Raw genomic sequence first — 20154 nt, 5'->3', positions numbered from 1 at the left:
GGGTTTCAGAGATTATGTATATTATATTTGTGACTTTTGGGATGATTAGTTTTTTTAATCATAACATGAAATCACTTTGTGCTCAGACTAGTAATGAAACAGACTATTTTCACAAACAAATCTATAGTAAAGATACTTCATTAAAAATTTGATTTTTGTATCCAAAATACTTGTTATCTTTACTAAAATTCAACCAAATTTTGTGAAGATACACATGCTGTATCAAAAGTAATAGTGCAAATTCTTAATGTGTGCAGATGTGTAGACGAACTTGTGTATTTTATACTGAACCTGTAGCAAAAGGATTAAATCGGACATCACATGCAAAGAAAAGAAAAAAATATTACTCAATAGGTGACAAGTATATATGATGAACAAACCATTAAATTAGAAACTGTCACTACAAATGCTAATAATAGTCAAGAAAATCACCTTGCAACATTAACTTCTGTGAATCTACTAACTAAAGGACCGAGTTTTGCAGTAATAATTAAATTTCACAATCGTGTGTTTAAACATTCTGTCTTCTCTTGAACAAACCTTTTATTCTGGATGGAATTTCTATGAAAATAGAGAAAAGATTAACCCTCTACTTACTACAAGCAACCACAAAAATAACTTTAATGTACATCAAAATATCACAAACTTAACCTCTACTACAACCAATGTTGAAACTGATTCAGACATTAATTTCATTTCTGAAATTTGTTGAACAACAAATGCAATAAATCATGCAGTTTTGAAATGTCTCATTCAACACCCTTTTGATGCTAACAAGTGGAAACCTCATAATTCTGACAACATAATCAAAACAAAATTCATGGATGTAAGGAAAAGATGAAGAATGTTTTACAAAGACATAGGTGAACCATAAGCCAAGCCCAACTTAAATCCTCAATAATCAGTAGTCCTTAAAAAAGATATCATCGTCAAAGAATCAGACAAATGTAAAGGTTTGGTAGTTATGAGCAGAAACATTTTAGAATGAAAATTGTTGGATCTCTTTCAAGAATAAATTCCAAATACTTAACAGTAATTCCACCAAAACAAATTTGTGATGAAAACTAAAGAGATTTTCTTTGAATTTACATAGATGGTCTTTCTAAGAAGCTATTGGATGACTACAAATCCTTCAATATCTACATACCAGGATTGTATGTTTGCCAAAGGAATATAAACTAGATATGTTACTAAGACCCATAACCTCAGCATATGGTAATGCTACTGAAAGTCATGACTTATGCATACAGTTTTGGCCCCATTACTGAATTAAGTTCCATCACATATAAATAATATAAAAGACTTATTATCACTAATCAAGGATGTACATCATAAAGTGGAGAACACAACAGTACTCTTTACACTAGATGTTATAGCTGTCATTCCATCTGTACACAGGCCAGGTGGTTGAGGTGTTTGACTTGTAATCCAAGGCTGGCAGGTTCAAATCCCCGTCACAGCAAACATGCTTGCCCTTTCAGCTGTGGGGTGTTATAATGTGATAGCCAATCCCACTATTTGTTGGTAAAAGAGTAGTCCAAGAGTTGGCAGTGGGTGGTGATGACTAGCTGCCTTCCCTTTAGTCTTATACTACTAAATTAGGGATGGCTAGCACAAATAGTCCTCGTGTAGCTTCGTGCAAAATAAAAAAAACAACAAAACAAAAAACCAAAACCATCTGCACAGACAGAAGCTGGCATTAATACATGATGAAAATTTTTGTCAAATCAGATAAATCGTATGGAGATGTATGGAATGATAGACACATTCAGATAAATCTTACATTTTTTCCTTCACAGTGGATATTATGCTATGATGTTTATGCATGGTTTTGAAATAATGGCACTTAACAAGTGGTATAAAGTTATTAACAATGATTCAATAATCTCGCTTAAATACATCAGTGATGTATTTGGACTAGAACTACAACCTTCCTTCTTTAATCAAATATTTTAGGCTTTTAAAGTGCCATAGACCCAGACATACATTTCACTTTAAGTTACTCAAATGATGAGGAGTATAGCTTTTCTTGATGTTGCCTAAAGGATCAACAATAAGAATAATATAAAATTTACCTTATTTCATAAACCAATTAGAAAACCTCACTTTCTTAAACTCACCTTCCATTGGCACAGCAGTATGTCTACAGACTTTCAACACTAGAAACTGGGTTTCAATAACAGGCAGAGCTTAGATAGCCCACTGTGTAGCTTATGATTAATTACAACCAATCCTTCAGCTCCCATCATCTCAAACCTTCCAAGAAATATCAGTTATTGAAGAATTAAAGTGAAAAAGGTTCTTACTTACCACCTTTATTACATCAAACAAACTTGTAACAACTATGACTTGCAAAAATTAGCATCACACTTCCAACATAAAAAAAAAAAACAGGCAAGCAAAAATAACACAAAACAGATTATTTTTACGACACCTGTAATTGATAAATCTATCTTGAAAAAAGTAAACTCTAATCAGGAAATCTGAACTATTGATTAAAGTTACTGAACAGCCAGGTATGGCAAACTTTAGACTTTCAGTACACTACTCTATAATGTAATAAAGCCCAATAATTATGTGATTAAAAGGTGTTTGCAATTTGAAGATGGGTGTCTTGTCTCCATTGTTGTTTACCAGTGTATATGTAACATCTGTCATCATACATACCTGGAGATAACTGGAAGAACAATACAACCTGAGTAAGAGAACATATTGACTCTTTGTAAACAATATGAGAAGTAAAAACCCTCACCAAAGTCATCAAGTACACTGATAGAAAATTTAAAGATGCTCTTCTTATTGAACAGTTATGACCATAGATGAATAGGGATGAACAATGGTGTCTGTAATTTTAATTATTCTATTTTTCATTCTATCTTTTTGTTATTTCAATCTATAACTTGGGCAGAACTTTTATTACAGGTAACATTTAATTATTTGAACAATACCTTTTTGTCAACAGTAAGCTTTTGTACTTAATATGATAAATGCACAATGTAAAAATATATGCTGTAGATTCTGTTAGAATATATTATTTAACACCATTTGAAATTTGGTAATGTTGGTTATTTTGTGTTTCAGTGGAATGCATCTGAATGAAGCTATAAAGCAAAGTAATGAGTGTCCAGTTAAAGAAAAACAGTAATTTGGTGTTATTAGGAAATTTAATTTTGGTATTACACTGTGTAAGATAGCAACATGATATAAAAAAATATTTGTTGTCAATGTATGTGTTTGACATGTTCTTGTATTAATACTTATGTTTTTATTTCAAGATGTTGTTCAAACTTTTATGCTATATAACATAGTAAGTGAACAACAAGGGATGATTTTGTCCTAGAAAAATATATGGGCATCAATGCTTCTAAGAAAGAGAAAATGAAAATTTGAAATTTACTATTTTACATGATTTCATCAATTTCTCTCTTAAAATTCCATAAAGTGGTAACCCCAACGATTGCCGATGGCTTCATAAGCTAATCGACTTAATCACCTGAATGACATTTCTACCATTATGCCATGATCCTTTCCTTTTAATCATGTCATTCGTATATTAAGTGTATGGCCCCTTTAGTTTGGACATTATTAGATGAGATAGTAGATATCATACATATTGAAAATGCTACATCATTATCATGTTTTAAACTAGTTACTTTGCTACTGATATTTTAAAAACATAGTAAGGGCAAACATGAGGAAGTACAGTTCTCCATAAGTAAACAGTCATTGCAGTTCTTTCTAAGGGAATGTTGCACATTGTTACATAAGACAAACCATTGAAAGTTGAGACTTTAGAGATAAATAATACAAAAACTTTTGATATTCACATGAGAGAGTGCTAGAGCTTCTGGAAATAAAATAAAACTTTATAAGAAAAACTTGTTTTTATTCTTACCATGAAAATTGTTTTTCAATCAGACTGACTTAGTAAACTTTCAGATATTCACAGAAAATATTTAGTAAAAATACATTATTAAAAAATGTGATTTGTTTGTATAAAACAGATTTATGGTTTTTTTTGCTAAAAGCTTGCTATATTTCATGGGGAAACATATAGTCCATTCAGAATTATAGTAAGTATGCATTGTTTTTTGGTCACATGGTGGTTACAAGGTTGGTTGAGCCACTATGCACAGGGTTAAGGTAATGGTGAATTTTGTATACTTTGATAGATTGTTTAGGCAGATTATTCATGATGAAACTTTGTAGAATGGACAGCAACTGCTTGTTGTGGAGACACAAGTGCAGAGGATGATGTTTCGAAAGTCTTCCGCCTTTTGTCTTCAAGACTTTTGCATAATTTATTGCTATTTAAATTATTTTCCTCTTTTTTTTTTTAATGATAAAATGCATGATTAATTAAAAGATACTGAATGCAATTCAAATTATTAATTACCATGTAATATAAAAATATAACTTGATTAATTGAGCTTATGTCCATATGTTTTAATGAGCAGGTTCACATTTTTCAAATACACATAAACTCCTTTTGCAGTTAATGAACTAGAAGAAGAAGGGAAAAATGCAATTGATTTATCTGGAAGTCCCACGTCACCAGAGCTACCTCCTCAAGATTACATGCTTGGTAAGTAGTCTGTAAAACATAGTGAGGTATTTCTTTTTCAGAAGTTAACGGTTGATGAATACATTATTCTCAAACTTTGAGAGTATAACTTGAATGTAAGTGAACTTGCTGCTCGGTCATCTGGCCTGTTAATTATTTTTGCATAAGATTTGGAATGAGTAAAGCTTGGCATTTAGTGCATCTTCCATTAAATTAATCATCAAGCTCATTAGTCAGTTACATACAAATAATCAGTTACATGAATCCTGGATTGAGTAGAGCTGGCAGTTAGTGAATTTACTGCCTGTGACAGTAATCATGCTTGCATTTTCAGCTGTGGGGGCATTATAATGTGATGGTTAATCCCATTATTCATTGGTAAAAGAGTAGCCCAAGAGTTGTCAGTGGGTGGTGATGACTAACTGCTTTCCCTCTAGTCTTACATTGCTAAATTAGGAATGGCTAGTATTTGAGTATTATTTATGTTAATTATATTTAAACAATGTATGTGCATAAATCATCCAACTTGCTGCTTACTTATCTATAGTTTTAATTATAAGTATTTTAATTAAAAATGTTATTAACATTGTCAGTGATAGAAAAAAAAAATTTTTGTTACTTTGTTAACAATTTATTCTGATTTCTATAAGAGCAGTTGGGGATTACTGCATATCTTTAAAAACAAACAAAATTATTACTGTGTCTTTGTCTCAACATTAGTGATTTGACAAGTGAGAAATGCTTACATTGTATTTTAAAAACATTTATGCCAAAAGATTTATTCAACATGTATTTTACACACACACACACACACACACACACACACACACACACACACACACACACACACACACACACACACACACACAAAATGTACTTTTAGCAAAATCACTGTTGATATCCTATGTCTATATTGTTACAATAACTGTGTAATGTTATTGTTTGGCTTTCAATTTACAAATGAAGTATTTTTCTGATGACTGTATTAGCGTTATTGAGACTTGCTTTATGAGACAACTCACAAGTCTTTTGTTTGTTCGTATATTGTTTCTTTTAAACCATGGAAATATTAGGACATAAAATGTGTGAAAAACAAAAGGAAACAATAAAAACATATTTGCACGGGGCATTCTACAGGTCATAAACTGTTTGTAAGATCTGAAACTTGGTTCATTTGACCAACTAAAGAACTGTATGCTATTCAGTATAGTGCTTGACATTATCAGTATAATAAATTATGTTATATTTGAGTTGTTGAACTTTGTTAATTTGCATTCATCAAGGCCATAACAGTTGCCATTAAATAATGTTTTAGGAGTTGATTTTGAATAGTTTATTTTCTGTAATAAATACTTAGGTGTTTCATGGTTGGGAAAAATTGCTAGTGACTTGAGGCTCCAAGTAGAAAGTGATCTTCACAGGTTACTTGCCATTCATCAAATACAAGTCTCTAACATTACATGTACATGTAGAGTGCTCATTGGTCTTGTATCCAAACCATAAGATAGTTACATTAGAAATCATTTGATAGTTTTTTGTATTCATTACCATCTTTTTTAACAACTACTTAAGTTTGCTATCTGTTATCACAAGATAGTTATGTGTATGTTTTCCAATATTTCTGAAGTGTTTCAATTTTTTCTAGATGAATACGAGGAGCGATCTATGATAGAGCCATCTTCATACGACAACCCAAAATTGAAAGAGTTGATAAAAGTTCTGATTGAGTGGATTAATGATGAACTGGCAAATCAGAGAATTATTGTTAAAGACATAGAAGAAGACTTGTATGATGGTCAAATTCTTCAGAAGCTTCTTGGTGGGTAATGGCACTGTGCTGACGAGATTCAATTTCCTCTATAACAAAATATACATAATACACTGTTACTCCTTATATTCTGCATTGTGAGTCTTGGAATTAAACCTAAAGTAACATTACATTGTAATATTTTGTGCACTTAGTCTCGAATAGTAAATAAGCATACAAAATTTTCCCATCGGTTTTGAAACTTTGGACACAAAACATCATTCTGCCATTTACAGAAGCAGTTATGAACAAAAATCTAAACTATGTTATATAGTGTAAATCTTAAACAAAAATTTTGGAATACCATTCTTTGGTATACTGCTACAGTGCATTTAAGTATAATAGTTGTGTACTGAACTTAATTCAAAATGTAGTTGTCTGTATTAATGTCTCAGCGTGGTTTTAGTTCATACTGAAGGTGAAGTTGACGTCCCTTAAATAAATGTATACAAGTTCCTAAGTTGCTGCATTACACTGAAATTCCTTTGATCTTTCGTTATGCAAGGTGATCAAGTGTATCTCAGAATGCTGGCATGGGTATTAAACACTTTTGTTGATAAGCAGAGAACAACGTGTTTTGACCTTCCAAGATCATCTTATCAATTAAAATTTGTTTACACAATAAGATGTGAAAAGTGATTTACACACACATTAAAACAGAACAATTTTCAAATAATTTAGATGCACACAAACATATAAATACACTGAACATTACACACTGTTACAGTGAAGGCTTATATATATATATATAAGACAAATCTTTCCTTCTCAAAAACATTGAACAAGAAGCCTTTAATGTAATAGTATGTAATGTTCAGTATATTTGTTTGTGTGCATTTTAATTATTTGAAAATTGTTGTTTTAATGTGTATGTAAATCACTTTTCATATCTCGTTGTGTAAACTAGCTTTACAACCTTATTTGTTACAATTATTGTGTTAACAACACATTTTAATATTTTTGTTGTAGTTTCTGTTTTTATTGGAGGTTAGTGAAACTTTTTAAAGTTGTTTTATTGTGTTGAATTAATTTATTACATGTATTTGAGTTGTTATAAGATTAAACAAAATTGAAGTATAAACTTGCAGATCTGTGCAAAAGAAACTTAACAACTTGATAAGCTATTAAAAACTTACTAGTAGTGCTTGCTTTTTGTAGAATTAAACATAAAACCTCGTGTTTTAAAAATAGAAAAGCTGGCTGGAGAAAAACTGGATGTTGTTGAAGTTACTCAGTCAGAAGAAGGACAGAAGGAGAAGCTGAGAACTGTACTTGATGCCACCAACAGACTTCTTGCACCAAACAGGTGGAGTCAAGTGAAATGGAATGTTGAAAGCAAGTATAATTTTTAAGTCATTCTTAAGTATGGCTTAGCTTAAATATTTACCATTTACCAGTTGCAACCAGTCTTTTGTTTTGGTGAAAAAAAACAAAAACCTTCAGTTCCTCATTGTGACAGATGTAAGATTTAATGATGAAATAAATACGATGGAGATCGAACATTTACAAATCAATGTACACTTTATTATTGTTATATATAGCTATAGGCTACACCTTAATCAAACTAAGTGAGACAAACAATAATAAAATCTTAGGATATGCTGCCATATACTCACCTTTCTTTGTATCGTATTTGGATAATACCACTATTGTAAGCAAGCATGGATTAACAAAATCTTGTAAAAATTACTGATGAAACAGTTATAATATTAAATAGGCAAAAGCCAGTTGTATATATGGTTTGTTTTGTATTTTTATTATTGGTTACTGAATTAATGATTATAGTTTACTGCATTAAATCATTACAAAATTGGAACTCTCAGTGTGGTATGTTGTACACTATTTCTGGTGGCTGTTAAACTCAGTGTTTTGGCTACTGTTAATTTTTGTCAGTATGAAGTCTGGATAATTGCTTTCAAGAGTCAAATTTCAATGCTGTTAAAACTATTGTAGGTTATTGAAAACTATTAGTTTTGTCTAAAATATGACTTCAAAATTAATATATCATGGCTTGTACTGTCTACAGATTTTGCTAATGTTAAGTTGTTTTTTTTTTATTCTTAACTAAAGTGCTTCATTCATAACTTTTTAAAATATTTTTTTCTCAAAGCAGCATTAGAATGTTGTAAACAAATATACACAACACACACACACAGGTATATTTACAATGGTCTGTAATCATATAATTGTTTTAGGATTTTCGTAAACAAAACACTTGCTATTTACAAGTTTTTATGTCTCACTGAACATGGAAGATCACAATGCTTGAATTACTTTTAACCAGTTACATTTGCATCTGTAACATATATTGCTTAATGCATAACATAAAAAATATACATAAGAGTATCTGTTTCATGTAACATCATTTATTTTAGAATGCTAATTTGTTATGTAATAAGAGCAAATATTTAATATTTAAATTTTTAAAGTCCAGATTTTTAACATTTTATAATATGGTACAACTTATTTAAAGTGCTGGGTGATCTTGTCTTATTTTGAATAATTGATAAATAGTGACAATAGGTTTCTTCTTTAAGAATTATATACTTTTTTGCCTCATAGATTACTACTTAAATATCAAACTTACCACAGCATTTTTGAAAGTGTTCATTGCAAGAAAAACTCCTGAAATTCTGAGCTTAAACATAGAGAAATACAACTGACTTTAAGATAAATATTGATGTTGAGCTAGTGTCAAAATTAGCTGTAATATTAATTTTTTTATGAGTTTTTATGTGCTCCCTTTCTAATGTAGCATTAAATACCAGTGAAGTCTTTAGACTGATATGATATAGTCATTTTATTCTGATAATTGGTTATAAGGAGAAATTTAAACATTATTTAACTGAATAGAATACACATATTTTATCATTAGGAAAATCCTGTTTGTTGGGTTATTTTTTATATGAACTTAATGTTATAGGTGTCCATTCAAAGAATGTAATTTCAATTCTTCATCTACTTGTGGCTCTGGCTAGACATTTTAGGGCTCCAGTTAGACTTCCAGAAAATGTGGTTGTGAGAGTAGTGGTTGTTCAGGTAATGTTATTTGTATAATATTCATATAATTTTGGGATATCTTGTGCATTTAAACCTGAAAGTTAAAGCTGATATTTACTTATCCATTTTGTTATTATTTCTTATACGCACGTGGGTTTTATATCTGTCCGTTTCACTTTTAGGGATTTGAAAACAAAATGGTCATTTTACTTCATAAGGTTCCATTGAAGAAAGTAAGTGCTGACAACTCGCTCCCAAACTTTAAATATAAAATAAAATTGAGCAACATTCTCTGTATTGGAAGGCCCTCTATATTAAAGAAATGTAATTATTTATTTTGGTATTTTACAGGAACCATTAAAAAGTAGAATAGTGTAAAAATTTCATATAATACCTATCAGTATTATGTTCTTATTGCAGAAAAGAGAGGGCAGACTACACACAAGAATTGTTCAAGAAGAGTTGACATCCAAATATGAGTAAGCGTGGTATATACAATTTCTTATAACTGCAATACTAGTGATTATTAACCTTTTCTGGACTGAAAAGGTGTTATTAATACCCCTTCTTGTTTTATCCACAGTGGAAATAAGTAACCAAATTGCATTGAACATAGAACGGATTTGTTAAGTAACACCTAGTTTCAGCTTTTAAAAACATTATCCAATTTGATTTAGTTTTTGATAATTTTATGTCATGAAATTTTCAAAATCCTTAATTGAAGTTTATAGTATCCAGACAATGAACAAAAATGAAAATGTATTGAAAAGAAACTGTATTTACCAAATATAAATTGATCTTGATCAGGAATATTCTTACAAAAGTATTATTATCCAGTCTGACCTGAAGCCATTTTGAAAGATCTAGTCTTAGGTTGCTGATAAATGTTTGTCAATGTATTTCATGTTTTTTTTAAATTTATGGCTGAAAGTGGCAGCTTTTCAAAAACATGTTTCATAATGAAAATACATTAAATATAGAACAAACTTACTAAATAACACTATTAGAAAAATATGGTATATGTATCATGTAGTTACAAATTTCACTTTGCTCCAAATCCTTGGAAATAATTTTGGGAATTATGTAGAATCCTTTCATTAAGTGTTTTACATCAAATACAAAAAAAATTAAACTTGCTACTATAACTATAGTACAGTGTTTTACAATTTTTGCTTTGCTTTTAAATTATAAAACAGTTTATAAATCTTGGAGGGATCTAATTCTACATTTACTGGTACATTGGTTCTAAACTCATATTTTCTAGAAATTTGGCCTTGCAGATCTGTGATAATTCTTTTGCATGAAAGATAATAAATATATATTTATGCAATTCAATGTGCAGAGATTAGCAGTTAATGCCATCATATTAATCAAAATTAGTGTTTTGTATTATGACCATTTTCAGTTATTGTAACTATCTGAGTCTTATGAGAATAAATGATTAGTTGAATATAATATTAATAATAAGTAACAATTAATCAACCAACTAATTCCTCTTGCCACCTAGTTATAGGTAATAGTAGTAGTTGTATACAGACATGGATGTATTAGCTTTCTCTTTTGACTAATAAAGTGATACACATGTTAATATAAAATGAAAACAACATACAGCTTACTAGGACAAGTATCATTGATTGGTTATTTTGGTTCTCCAGCTGTTTGTTGTATGTACACTGCTGGCCAATATCTTAAGGTTAATGAACATAAAGAAAAAAATATGCATTTTGCATTGTTAGACTCAACCACTTATTTGAGTAGAACTGGGAAAGATGAAAATAAGAAAAGGGAAAATAAAAATAAAATACTTCTTTAGCATTTAATAGGGAAATTCTGAACACTATGAAATTAGCTTAAACACTAGCTGGTCTAAAGTTTAATACCATACCAAAAAGAAGTCCGAAACAGGATAGGAAATGCCCAACAAGACGTCTAGGTAGTGAGTTGCACGGCCGTCATTGCAAATATCTTCAAACATTTGCTTTGGCGTGGTCAATATAAGCATTAGCATAAGCCTGGCTGGAATGTTATTTCAAGTGGTGAAGATGGCTTCACGAAGATCATGTACTGTTTGGAATTGACATCCATTTCTATAGACTTCCCTTGCCATCCACCCCCAAACATTTTCAATGGGGTTCAGCTCAGGCGAAAACGCTGGATGGTCCAAAAGAATCACGTTATTTGCCATGAAAAAGTCCTTTGTCCTGCGAGCATTGTGGATTGCAGGATTGTCCTGCTGAAATATCCAGTCATTTTCACACAAGCGAGGGCCTTCAGTCAATAAGGATGCTCTCTCCAACATGCCAATGTAGCCAGATACTGTTTGATGCTCCTGTATAATCTGAAGCTCCATTATTTCATGGAAGGAGAAAGCACCCCAGATCATGATGGAACCTCCTCCACTGTGTCATGTAGAAGATGTCTCCGGTGGAATATCCTTATTGTACCAGTAATGTTGGAAGCCATCTGGACCATCCAGGTTAAGTGTTTTTCTCATCAGAGAACAAAACCTTCTTCTACTTTTCTATGTCCCATGTTTGGTGCTTCTCAGCGAAGTTTAATCGAGCTGTTTCATGGTGTGGAAGGAGGCATAGCTTTTGAAGACGTTTACGGTTTTTAAAGCCTTTCTCTCGTAGATGCACCTTATTGTTTTTGAGCTACATTCTGGATCCATAAGGGCCTTAATCTGGTTCAATGATCAGCTGGTGTCTTGCTGGCAACCTGTCAAATCCTTCTGCTTGACACCGGCGAACTTTTTTTTGGCCAACTACTTGAAAATCTCGTTCCGTATCCCTTATGGTTTTTTTTTAAGAAATTTGCAACAGCAGTTTTACTGTTCTCAATCTCACCAGCAATGGCACGTTGAGAGAGACCTTGCTTTTGCAGCTCGACTATTCTGCCGCGTTCAAATTTTGTCAACTTTTTAGCTTTTGCCATGTTTTCACCCACTGTAACACAGGAGATGTCAGTGGGAAATGTTGACAATGCTAATGCTTGAACACAAATGACTAAATTTCATTATGTGTTTACCAATTAATGCTTTGTTTTAGTATGGTCTTAAACTTTTGACCAACTAGTATTTAGTCTAATTTCATAGTGTTCACATTTTCCCTATTAATTGCTAAAAACGTTTTTCATTTTTATTTTCCTTTTTTTACTTTCATCTTTCGTAGCTCTACTCAAATCGGTGGTTGAGTCTAACAATGCAAAATGCATGTTTTTTCTTTATGTTCATGCCTTAAGATTTTTTTTGTATTGAATTTTGTGTTTAATATAAAATTTAAATTTTTTTATTAAATTTCAGTGACCTTGGAATGCGAGTTGGTAAGTCTATGTATCTTTTTTCTTTAAACAAAAATCTAGATTATGATTTCAATGTATTCATAGAATCTAAAATACAAGTAAGTTCTTGTAAAGTTGTAGGTGCATAATTATTTTTACATGCACACGTATATAGTCTGGTTGTAATGCTCCATTAGTTTGGTATATGAAATGCAGTAATTTTGTAGGTATTTTAAAATGATTTATACACAGTTTAAATACAAATATTAAGGTAAACTGAAAAGTTTATTAAGAAGGCAGGAGAAGGGTTGAAAATATTATTAACAGAAAAGCTACCTAAACACAAAAAAGAGCATTTAATATACTACACTCATTACAAGGTTGACTTTAAATTACAGTTCTAAGTAGCGTGCTCTGACTAGTAATTATTATCAATTTTTAGTTGTGGAAACTAATTACACTTGGCGGGCAGGGAAGAATACTCAATTTATGCTAGCATTTAGTTTTTCTAACTAATAACTATTTTTCCACACTTTACATATATGATACACATTTATTTTGAAAATAAACCTTGTATACAGTGAAGGAATGTTTCTTTAATTTTAATTATGCATTGCATTTTATGGGTTTCTAACGTTATTTCAACAAATAGTTTCCTTCAATGTTACAAGTATTTTAGCATGGATGTGTGTACAGTATGTCACAAATCCCTGTTCTTCATGAGATTGAATAATATTTGTATAATTTGATAAGTTGTTTAAAGCACACCATTTTAACTGTTGTAGGTAAATGTAACATGAGTCTAGCAAAACATTCATAGTAAAATATCTGTCATTCAGTGTTTCTGGAGTTTAAGACTTATTTTTTATTTTACATATGATTACTACATACCAGATTGCTTTACGAACATTGAAGTTCATGAACAGTATGCAAGTGTAGTATGTTCATGAACAGTATGGGAGTGTAGTGTGTTGATGTTACAAAAGATTATTTGAAGATTGTTATTGACTTTTTGAATTTTTATTTTCATAGTCAAATAACTTTGTTTATTTTTCAACAAGGAGTTTGTGTTAGACTATTCATATTTCAAGCTCCCCAACACTTAATGGTAAGGCAGGAGCATACCTATAGTATTTGGCATCCATGGAGGATCCTTCCTTTGTCACCCCCTCATAAATAATTTAAGAATTTAAGCATACAAAAAATATATTATGTTTAGAAGTATATTTTTAAACAGTACAGTACTGTCATGAGAAAATTGTAAATAAGAAAAATGCAGAACATTAAAAATTCAGTGAACAGATAATACTGCATTTTATTTAATGCAAAAAACACAAAACCCAGTTTCAATGCTCAGCCTATTCTTCAAAGGTAAAGAGAAAGGATTCACAGTCTCTGCTTTTGAGACTTAATTTCTGCAAATTGATCAGTGACTTCATCAGAAATTCATTTTCTTTTCATATTTATGTTCAATTGAAAGTAAAGTCAGATTTGTCAATCTTGTCTGAACTCATAATTGAACAAAATATTTTTTTTTTTTAGTAATTTTAATTCTGAAAAAGTTCTTTCACACGAAGCAATAGACACACTGACAGTTAAAAAGAATCTCAAACACAGTAACAAGCTTAGCAGAGATTCACAAAAATCCCATTTCACATTAAAATCCAGAAACTGCAATGCTGATTTATTTCTGTGCCTTTCATTGGTTATTTTGGCAGCTTTCAGAATCATCCAAGTTCAACACCGATCTCTTCATTAAAGAATTCATCAAAAATCTGAGTGAAATTTGGAATACACTTCCAAAGTTATTTTTATGTTGCAACAACCAAAATGTTTGACTGAATAATAACAATGATTGACAGAATTTTATCCATCACTTTCTAAAGAATCTACAATTTTTGAAGGCATTCAAACATAACCCTTTTTACTTCCTCTGGCAATGTGACACCAGCATCATTTGATATCTCTCATGGTATCTTTTCACTCTTTCTCTTTTCTCCATAAAAATGTTCATTTTCTTACACTTTGTAGCAGATAGCAAAATCTGAGCTCATCCTCTTGTGTCCACCTTCTCTTTGGAATTGCACAGTACTTCAAGAGTTGCCTTCACAGGATTAACAGTGTCATAGTGAGTACTCCATCTTGTCTGGGAAAGTCATTTGACTGTCATGTCTACATTCTCCATCAGAATTTCCCATCAAGGAGGTGAGACTGAAAAAAGAAATGCACTCTCACCAAGGTTCCAAAAAAAGTTGCACATGAATAAATGCTTCCAAATGCATGCACTCTGCACAAGGCACAAACAAAGCCTTGGGATTAATATCTCTGATCTCTGACTGAACACTGCCATAGTTGCAGTATTATCATATCCTTGACCACTGCACAGGTTTATTTCCAATCCATCTTTCTCCAGATGTTTCAAGATATCCTCTGTAAGCTCAGCAGCAGATTTTCCAGCAGTAGGGAAGAAGCCCAAGAATGATTCTTTTACTTCAAATTTGTCACATTTAGTATGGATCATTTCGTACATCTGATCAGTGTAAGACACATCAGGAGTGCTGTTCTCTTCATTTTTCTTTGTCGGAATCCACTGGGTTGATTTCGTTTCATGTCAATGTTTTCTGCAAAGTTTCAAAATCAAAAGGTATAAAGGATGAACTGTTATTACTTGAAATACATTAACTGAACAAATTGTCTGTGATTATTATTATTTTGGGGGAAGGGGATTAAGTGCAAACATGACACCTAAATAAACAAGCAAAGGACTGAGCATTACTTGCAAATAGCTAGACCACTGACAATATTAATAGTATATCTAGTGAATAAAAAAGTAAAAAATTTATTACAACAGAAAAGCTCCAAACAAGTTGTTCTCAAACTTTTATCATTCGGATTATCAACCCAGATAAGCAGAGACAATTAATTATCATTGTCATTGCATTAACACTAATGTAATATAGTATGGTATAATGTTAGCTATATGATTGATATCATTATTTATTAAGCAGTAAGCATTAACAACATGTTAAATATACAATGGTACTACACTAGACATTGTAAAATTACTGAAACTAAGATGACTAAACCAATAATCATTGGTACTAATTCAATACAGAATAGTACTATAGTTGCTGATGTAAATATGAAATGGTGTTTACTGTGTTAAGCATGTAAGTATTAACACATCTCCATGCAGTCACATCATCACCCTCTGTCTTGACATCACCATGTAGTTACATTAATAAAAAGCATATAGTCACATTACCACCACCATCATAAGATCACCACATAGTCATCATAACAAACTTACTCAGTCACCCACATCATGCCTGGCATGGCCAGGTGGTAAAGGCACTCGACTCATAATCTGAGGATTGTGGGTTCGAATCCCCATCACACCAAACATGTTTGCCCTTTCAGCCATGGGGGCATTATAATGTGATGGCTAGTCCCACTATTTGTTGGTAAAAGAGTAGCCCAAGAGTTGGTGGTGATGACTAGCTGCCTTCTCTCTAGTCTTATACTGCAAAATTAGGGACAGCTAGCACAGATAGTCCTCCTGTAGCTTTGTGTGAAATTCAGAACAAACAAACCATACACATCATTGTTACTTTATTAGTCATCATTTTAGGAAAAAAGTCAAGTCTAAAGTTTAGTGCAAAGTATGACTAAGTGTCTTTCTACTGATCACCAGTAGTCATGGAGACAACCATGAGTTTCTATAACATCATGACAAAGCATTCATCAACACTTAAACATCACTATGATACCACATTGTCAAACAATACTGGATCCTGGTGTAAGTGCCATGATATTGGTATAAACACTAGCACTTCATGCTTTATCATAATTATTTAATGAAACATACCTTATGTATGTGGAGTCAGTATCAAGTGAACAAGACCTGGAATGTCAGTTGCAGTCAGCTGGCTGTGTTTAAAAAAACTGATGACTAAAGATGACATTAACAAATGTTCATCTTTCGATCAAATGTTTAATTTTCATTTTTAAACTTTGTATTACCAATAAACATTTATTTTGTAGTGGAAATTAACATAAAGCTGTTGTAATAATTTGAACATTTAAAAATTTTTCTTTTTACTATGACAAATTTTTCATTTGGTTTAAAAACTTGTACCGGTATTTGAACTATCACAGTGGTACCCCCTCCTGATTGTCATTACCCCTAGTATGCCACTGTGGTACAAGCTATTAAAAGTGGTTTCCCACCTAAATACCATTATGGAAGACCTGGCTCTTATTTGTTTATAAGACATAGTAATCTATTGCCAATAGTTATTTCTGTGTCTCAGTAGTTCTTGAAGAATTAATCATGAGTCATTGTTGTTAATAGCTCATGTAGATTTAGTAAAATGTCTTAAATAAAACTGATACACAATTTATAGAAATCTATTAATTTTGAATATATGTAGCTGTTTTTACAATAATACACTTATTTCATAATGTATTTTTTAATAGAAAGAGATGCATTTGACACTCTCTTTGACCATGCTCCTGACAAATTACAAGTAGTGAAAAAGGTAACTAGTTTTCTTGTAGATTTCATCATGAATAGTAGCAAATTGATTTTATTGTGTTTTGATTGGTTATGACACAAGGGGAAGTCGATCAAATCTCAATTTCACTGCAAAATCTACAAAGAAAAATTGTGCACAGAGGAGTTAACAGTATTAAAATACCAAATAAATGTTGATGTTTTTAACTTGAACTTTTTGATTTTGTATTTTTGAAACTAATTTAAAATTTGATGTAATAAAATGTATAACTACTTTTACCTTATCTCTTTTTGTCATTTATCAGGTCTAAACCTATCACTAAATATACTTGTCCTTTAAGCTAGCTGTTGGGTTGTATAATGTGACCATCAATCTCACTATCATTTTGTAAGGTGCAGCTCAAGACTTGGGGGTGGATAATATTGACTAGTTGTCCTTTCTCTAATCTATCACTTTAAGATTAGGGCTAACAGGCACAGATAGCTCTCAAGTGACTTTGCTCAAAATAAAACAACCAAAACTATATGTACGTGTAATACATACATTCAAGTACTGATGTGTTCACATCTAAACTACATAATTAATCTGTTGTTGAAGTTTTATATTAAAATTAATATAAGTAACAAAGTACTTTTTTTAAAAATACTTGCCTAATTTTTTTTGTGCAAGTCAGTCTAGAATTTTCATGTAATCAGTAATAGTAAAGGTACATTTGAAATCCAAGACTTAGTGAATATTTGATTGATGATTTAGTTCAAAGCCAGGTCAACAGAGTTATTGCATCTGTGATTGTTTCTACAAACAAGTCTCTGTATTTGTGACTGAGATCTACGTCAGTTTTACAGTTTATATTGAAGTGTTTGTGATTTATGCCTGCAATTCATGTTAAAATGAAATATCTGCAAATTTATTATTGTTACATGTCACCTGGCAGCAGGGTTGTGGCTTGTGAATTTTCACGATCCAGAAGGCCAGACAGGTCTTAATAAAATATTGAACATTGCCACTAAATGACTCCTTATCAATGGAACTCTTGTATAGATCCTGATTTTGGGAAGTGGGAGATACTTGTATCAAAAGGCCTTATGAAGTTTGTTACAAAATATCTTTACCATGATTGAATGAAAGCTGTTGAAAAAGAGATTCTAGTGTTACAAGATGATTCCAAGTTATGGCAAAAATACTTCAAATGTAAAAGATAAGGCTGTTGCTTGATGGGCTCAAGTATTTCATTGTAGCCAATATTCTGCATTATCAGAAGTGTTGTTGCCATGTTTGTCAATTTCATGGTTTCATAACTAGATCAACATTTAATATTATGGTTAACATAAATACCAAGTTGTCATTGAAAAATGTAAGTAAATATTAATGTTATGAAACAGTTAAGTTTGCCCTTGAAAAATCATGTACAAGTACAGTAAAACACCTTAAAAGGAATAGTCTGGTGTTTGATTTCATGATTACAGATATGTTTTGTAGAAGGATAGTTTATAGCAAACATAAGTAATAGAATGACATTGTTGTGAAAAAATAAACTGTAAAATCTGTTAGACCAATAACTTATGAACAGAAAGGATGCATGGAATAAAAGTCAATGAAGATTCAGTAATATAGAGATGGGAGAAAGGAACAAACAGACAGGCCTTAGATGAACTGGCTATTAAATTTAAAAAAAAAATTAAACATTGTTATTTAATAGTCATTCTCTGAGGTCATTTTTTGTTCCACAGCTGGTTGTGTTTTCTCTTGGCCTTTGCTAACTGATACTTTTTACTTTCATCAGTAATTTGACTCATTCCTGGATCATACTTTTTTCTTCTTTTCACCCTTGACAGTTCTCATTTATGGTAAAAAAAATGTCTAATACACTGTAAGTAATAAAAACACTGGTATGGATTATTACAAAATGTTAACTACATGCTTTTATTAATAGAGTAAAATACCATGCGTTGTTTATCTTCTAACACAAGTTTCTAATTTTTTTCATTATGTTTAACTTTTGACTATTTTTTCTGCAGTTGCAAAAATATTTGCAAGTTGAAAACGTTTTGTAACCATGGCAAAATCAGGCTCATTAGCAGCTGGCAGTTTTGCTTTCTCCATACTTGAAAGGGCTCATGTTCAGTAGTTATGTGTGTCACAGAAGTGGAAATATTTTGGGGATTTTAGACAGTAATGTATGAGAGGTCACTGTATAAGAAAAGTAAATGTTTCATCTGTGCTGTTGGATGTATAGTCAATATACAGCTTAAAATGCTGCTCAAATTTTTTTTATTGTAATTTTCTCATGAATACACACTTATTTCCCTCTAGCATTTTGTACAACTACAAACAGGTCTAGTAAAGTGGAAAGTTTACCATTTTCAGAATGAAATATTAAAGCATTTCTTATTGTTTTTCTAATAATAAACTTTGTGATGAAGGGTTTCCTTTCCATCAGTATTGTAATGAAAGAGTTAAACAGCTTAAGCTGATATTCATATTTTGATTAACTGTTCCTCTCCTCTGAGATAATTTATTATTAAATAAAAAGAGTCAGTCAGTCTTTTATGAAGACTATATTTGAATCCATAAAACTATATTTATCACTTTTTGCTTTTTTTATTTTGTATTAGTATTGTTTGAAAAATTTGTGTGCTGAATACATACTAAATGTGACATACTTACAGTATCTGGTTGTATAAATTGTTATCACCCCAGCTGAGTTTGCTAATGATGTTATGAAACTTTATGTAAAGTAGTAATGAAGATTTTTTGGTGTGATAATAGTTAACTTTTTTTTCCCCCCTGTTTAAGTGTTGAAATAATTTATGAAGAAATGATGTTTGTTTATTTTATATACAGTCTGTGAATCAGTAGTTAAAAAGAGTGTCATGGTTTCTGGTATTTGGTGTATAATATAAAGATGTATTTTGATAAAAGGCTTGATAATTACAAAAAATACATTACTTCCAGAAGAACTCTCAGTAGTCTTTGTTCACAAAGAT

General features: G+C 31.2%; 1 protein-coding gene across 2 annotated transcripts in view; it reads left to right on the top strand.

Annotated features, from left to right (window-relative positions):
• The window catches only part of LOC143256714 (beta-parvin-like), a 41803-nt gene that overhangs the window by 16712 nt on the left and 4937 nt on the right, over nucleotides 1-20154 (top strand). For both annotated transcript variants that reach the window (XM_076514320.1, XM_076514321.1), the window contains 7 exons: nucleotides 4496-4585; nucleotides 6210-6383; nucleotides 7563-7706; nucleotides 9295-9410; nucleotides 9792-9850; nucleotides 12673-12692; nucleotides 17130-17191. In XM_076514320.1, the coding sequence (XP_076370435.1) occupies nucleotides 4496-4585; nucleotides 6210-6383; nucleotides 7563-7706; nucleotides 9295-9410; nucleotides 9792-9850; nucleotides 12673-12692; nucleotides 17130-17191 (665 nt within the window). The remainder of the gene's footprint in view (nucleotides 1-4495; nucleotides 4586-6209; nucleotides 6384-7562; nucleotides 7707-9294; nucleotides 9411-9791; nucleotides 9851-12672; nucleotides 12693-17129; nucleotides 17192-20154) is intronic.

This window comes from Tachypleus tridentatus, chromosome 7, assembly GCF_004210375.1.
Source record: "Tachypleus tridentatus isolate NWPU-2018 chromosome 7, ASM421037v1, whole genome shotgun sequence".
Taxonomy (NCBI): Eukaryota; Metazoa; Arthropoda; class Merostomata; order Xiphosura; family Limulidae; genus Tachypleus; species Tachypleus tridentatus.
The sequence above is the reverse complement of the archived record's forward strand: the minus strand, read 5'-3'. Positions and strand labels throughout refer to the sequence as shown.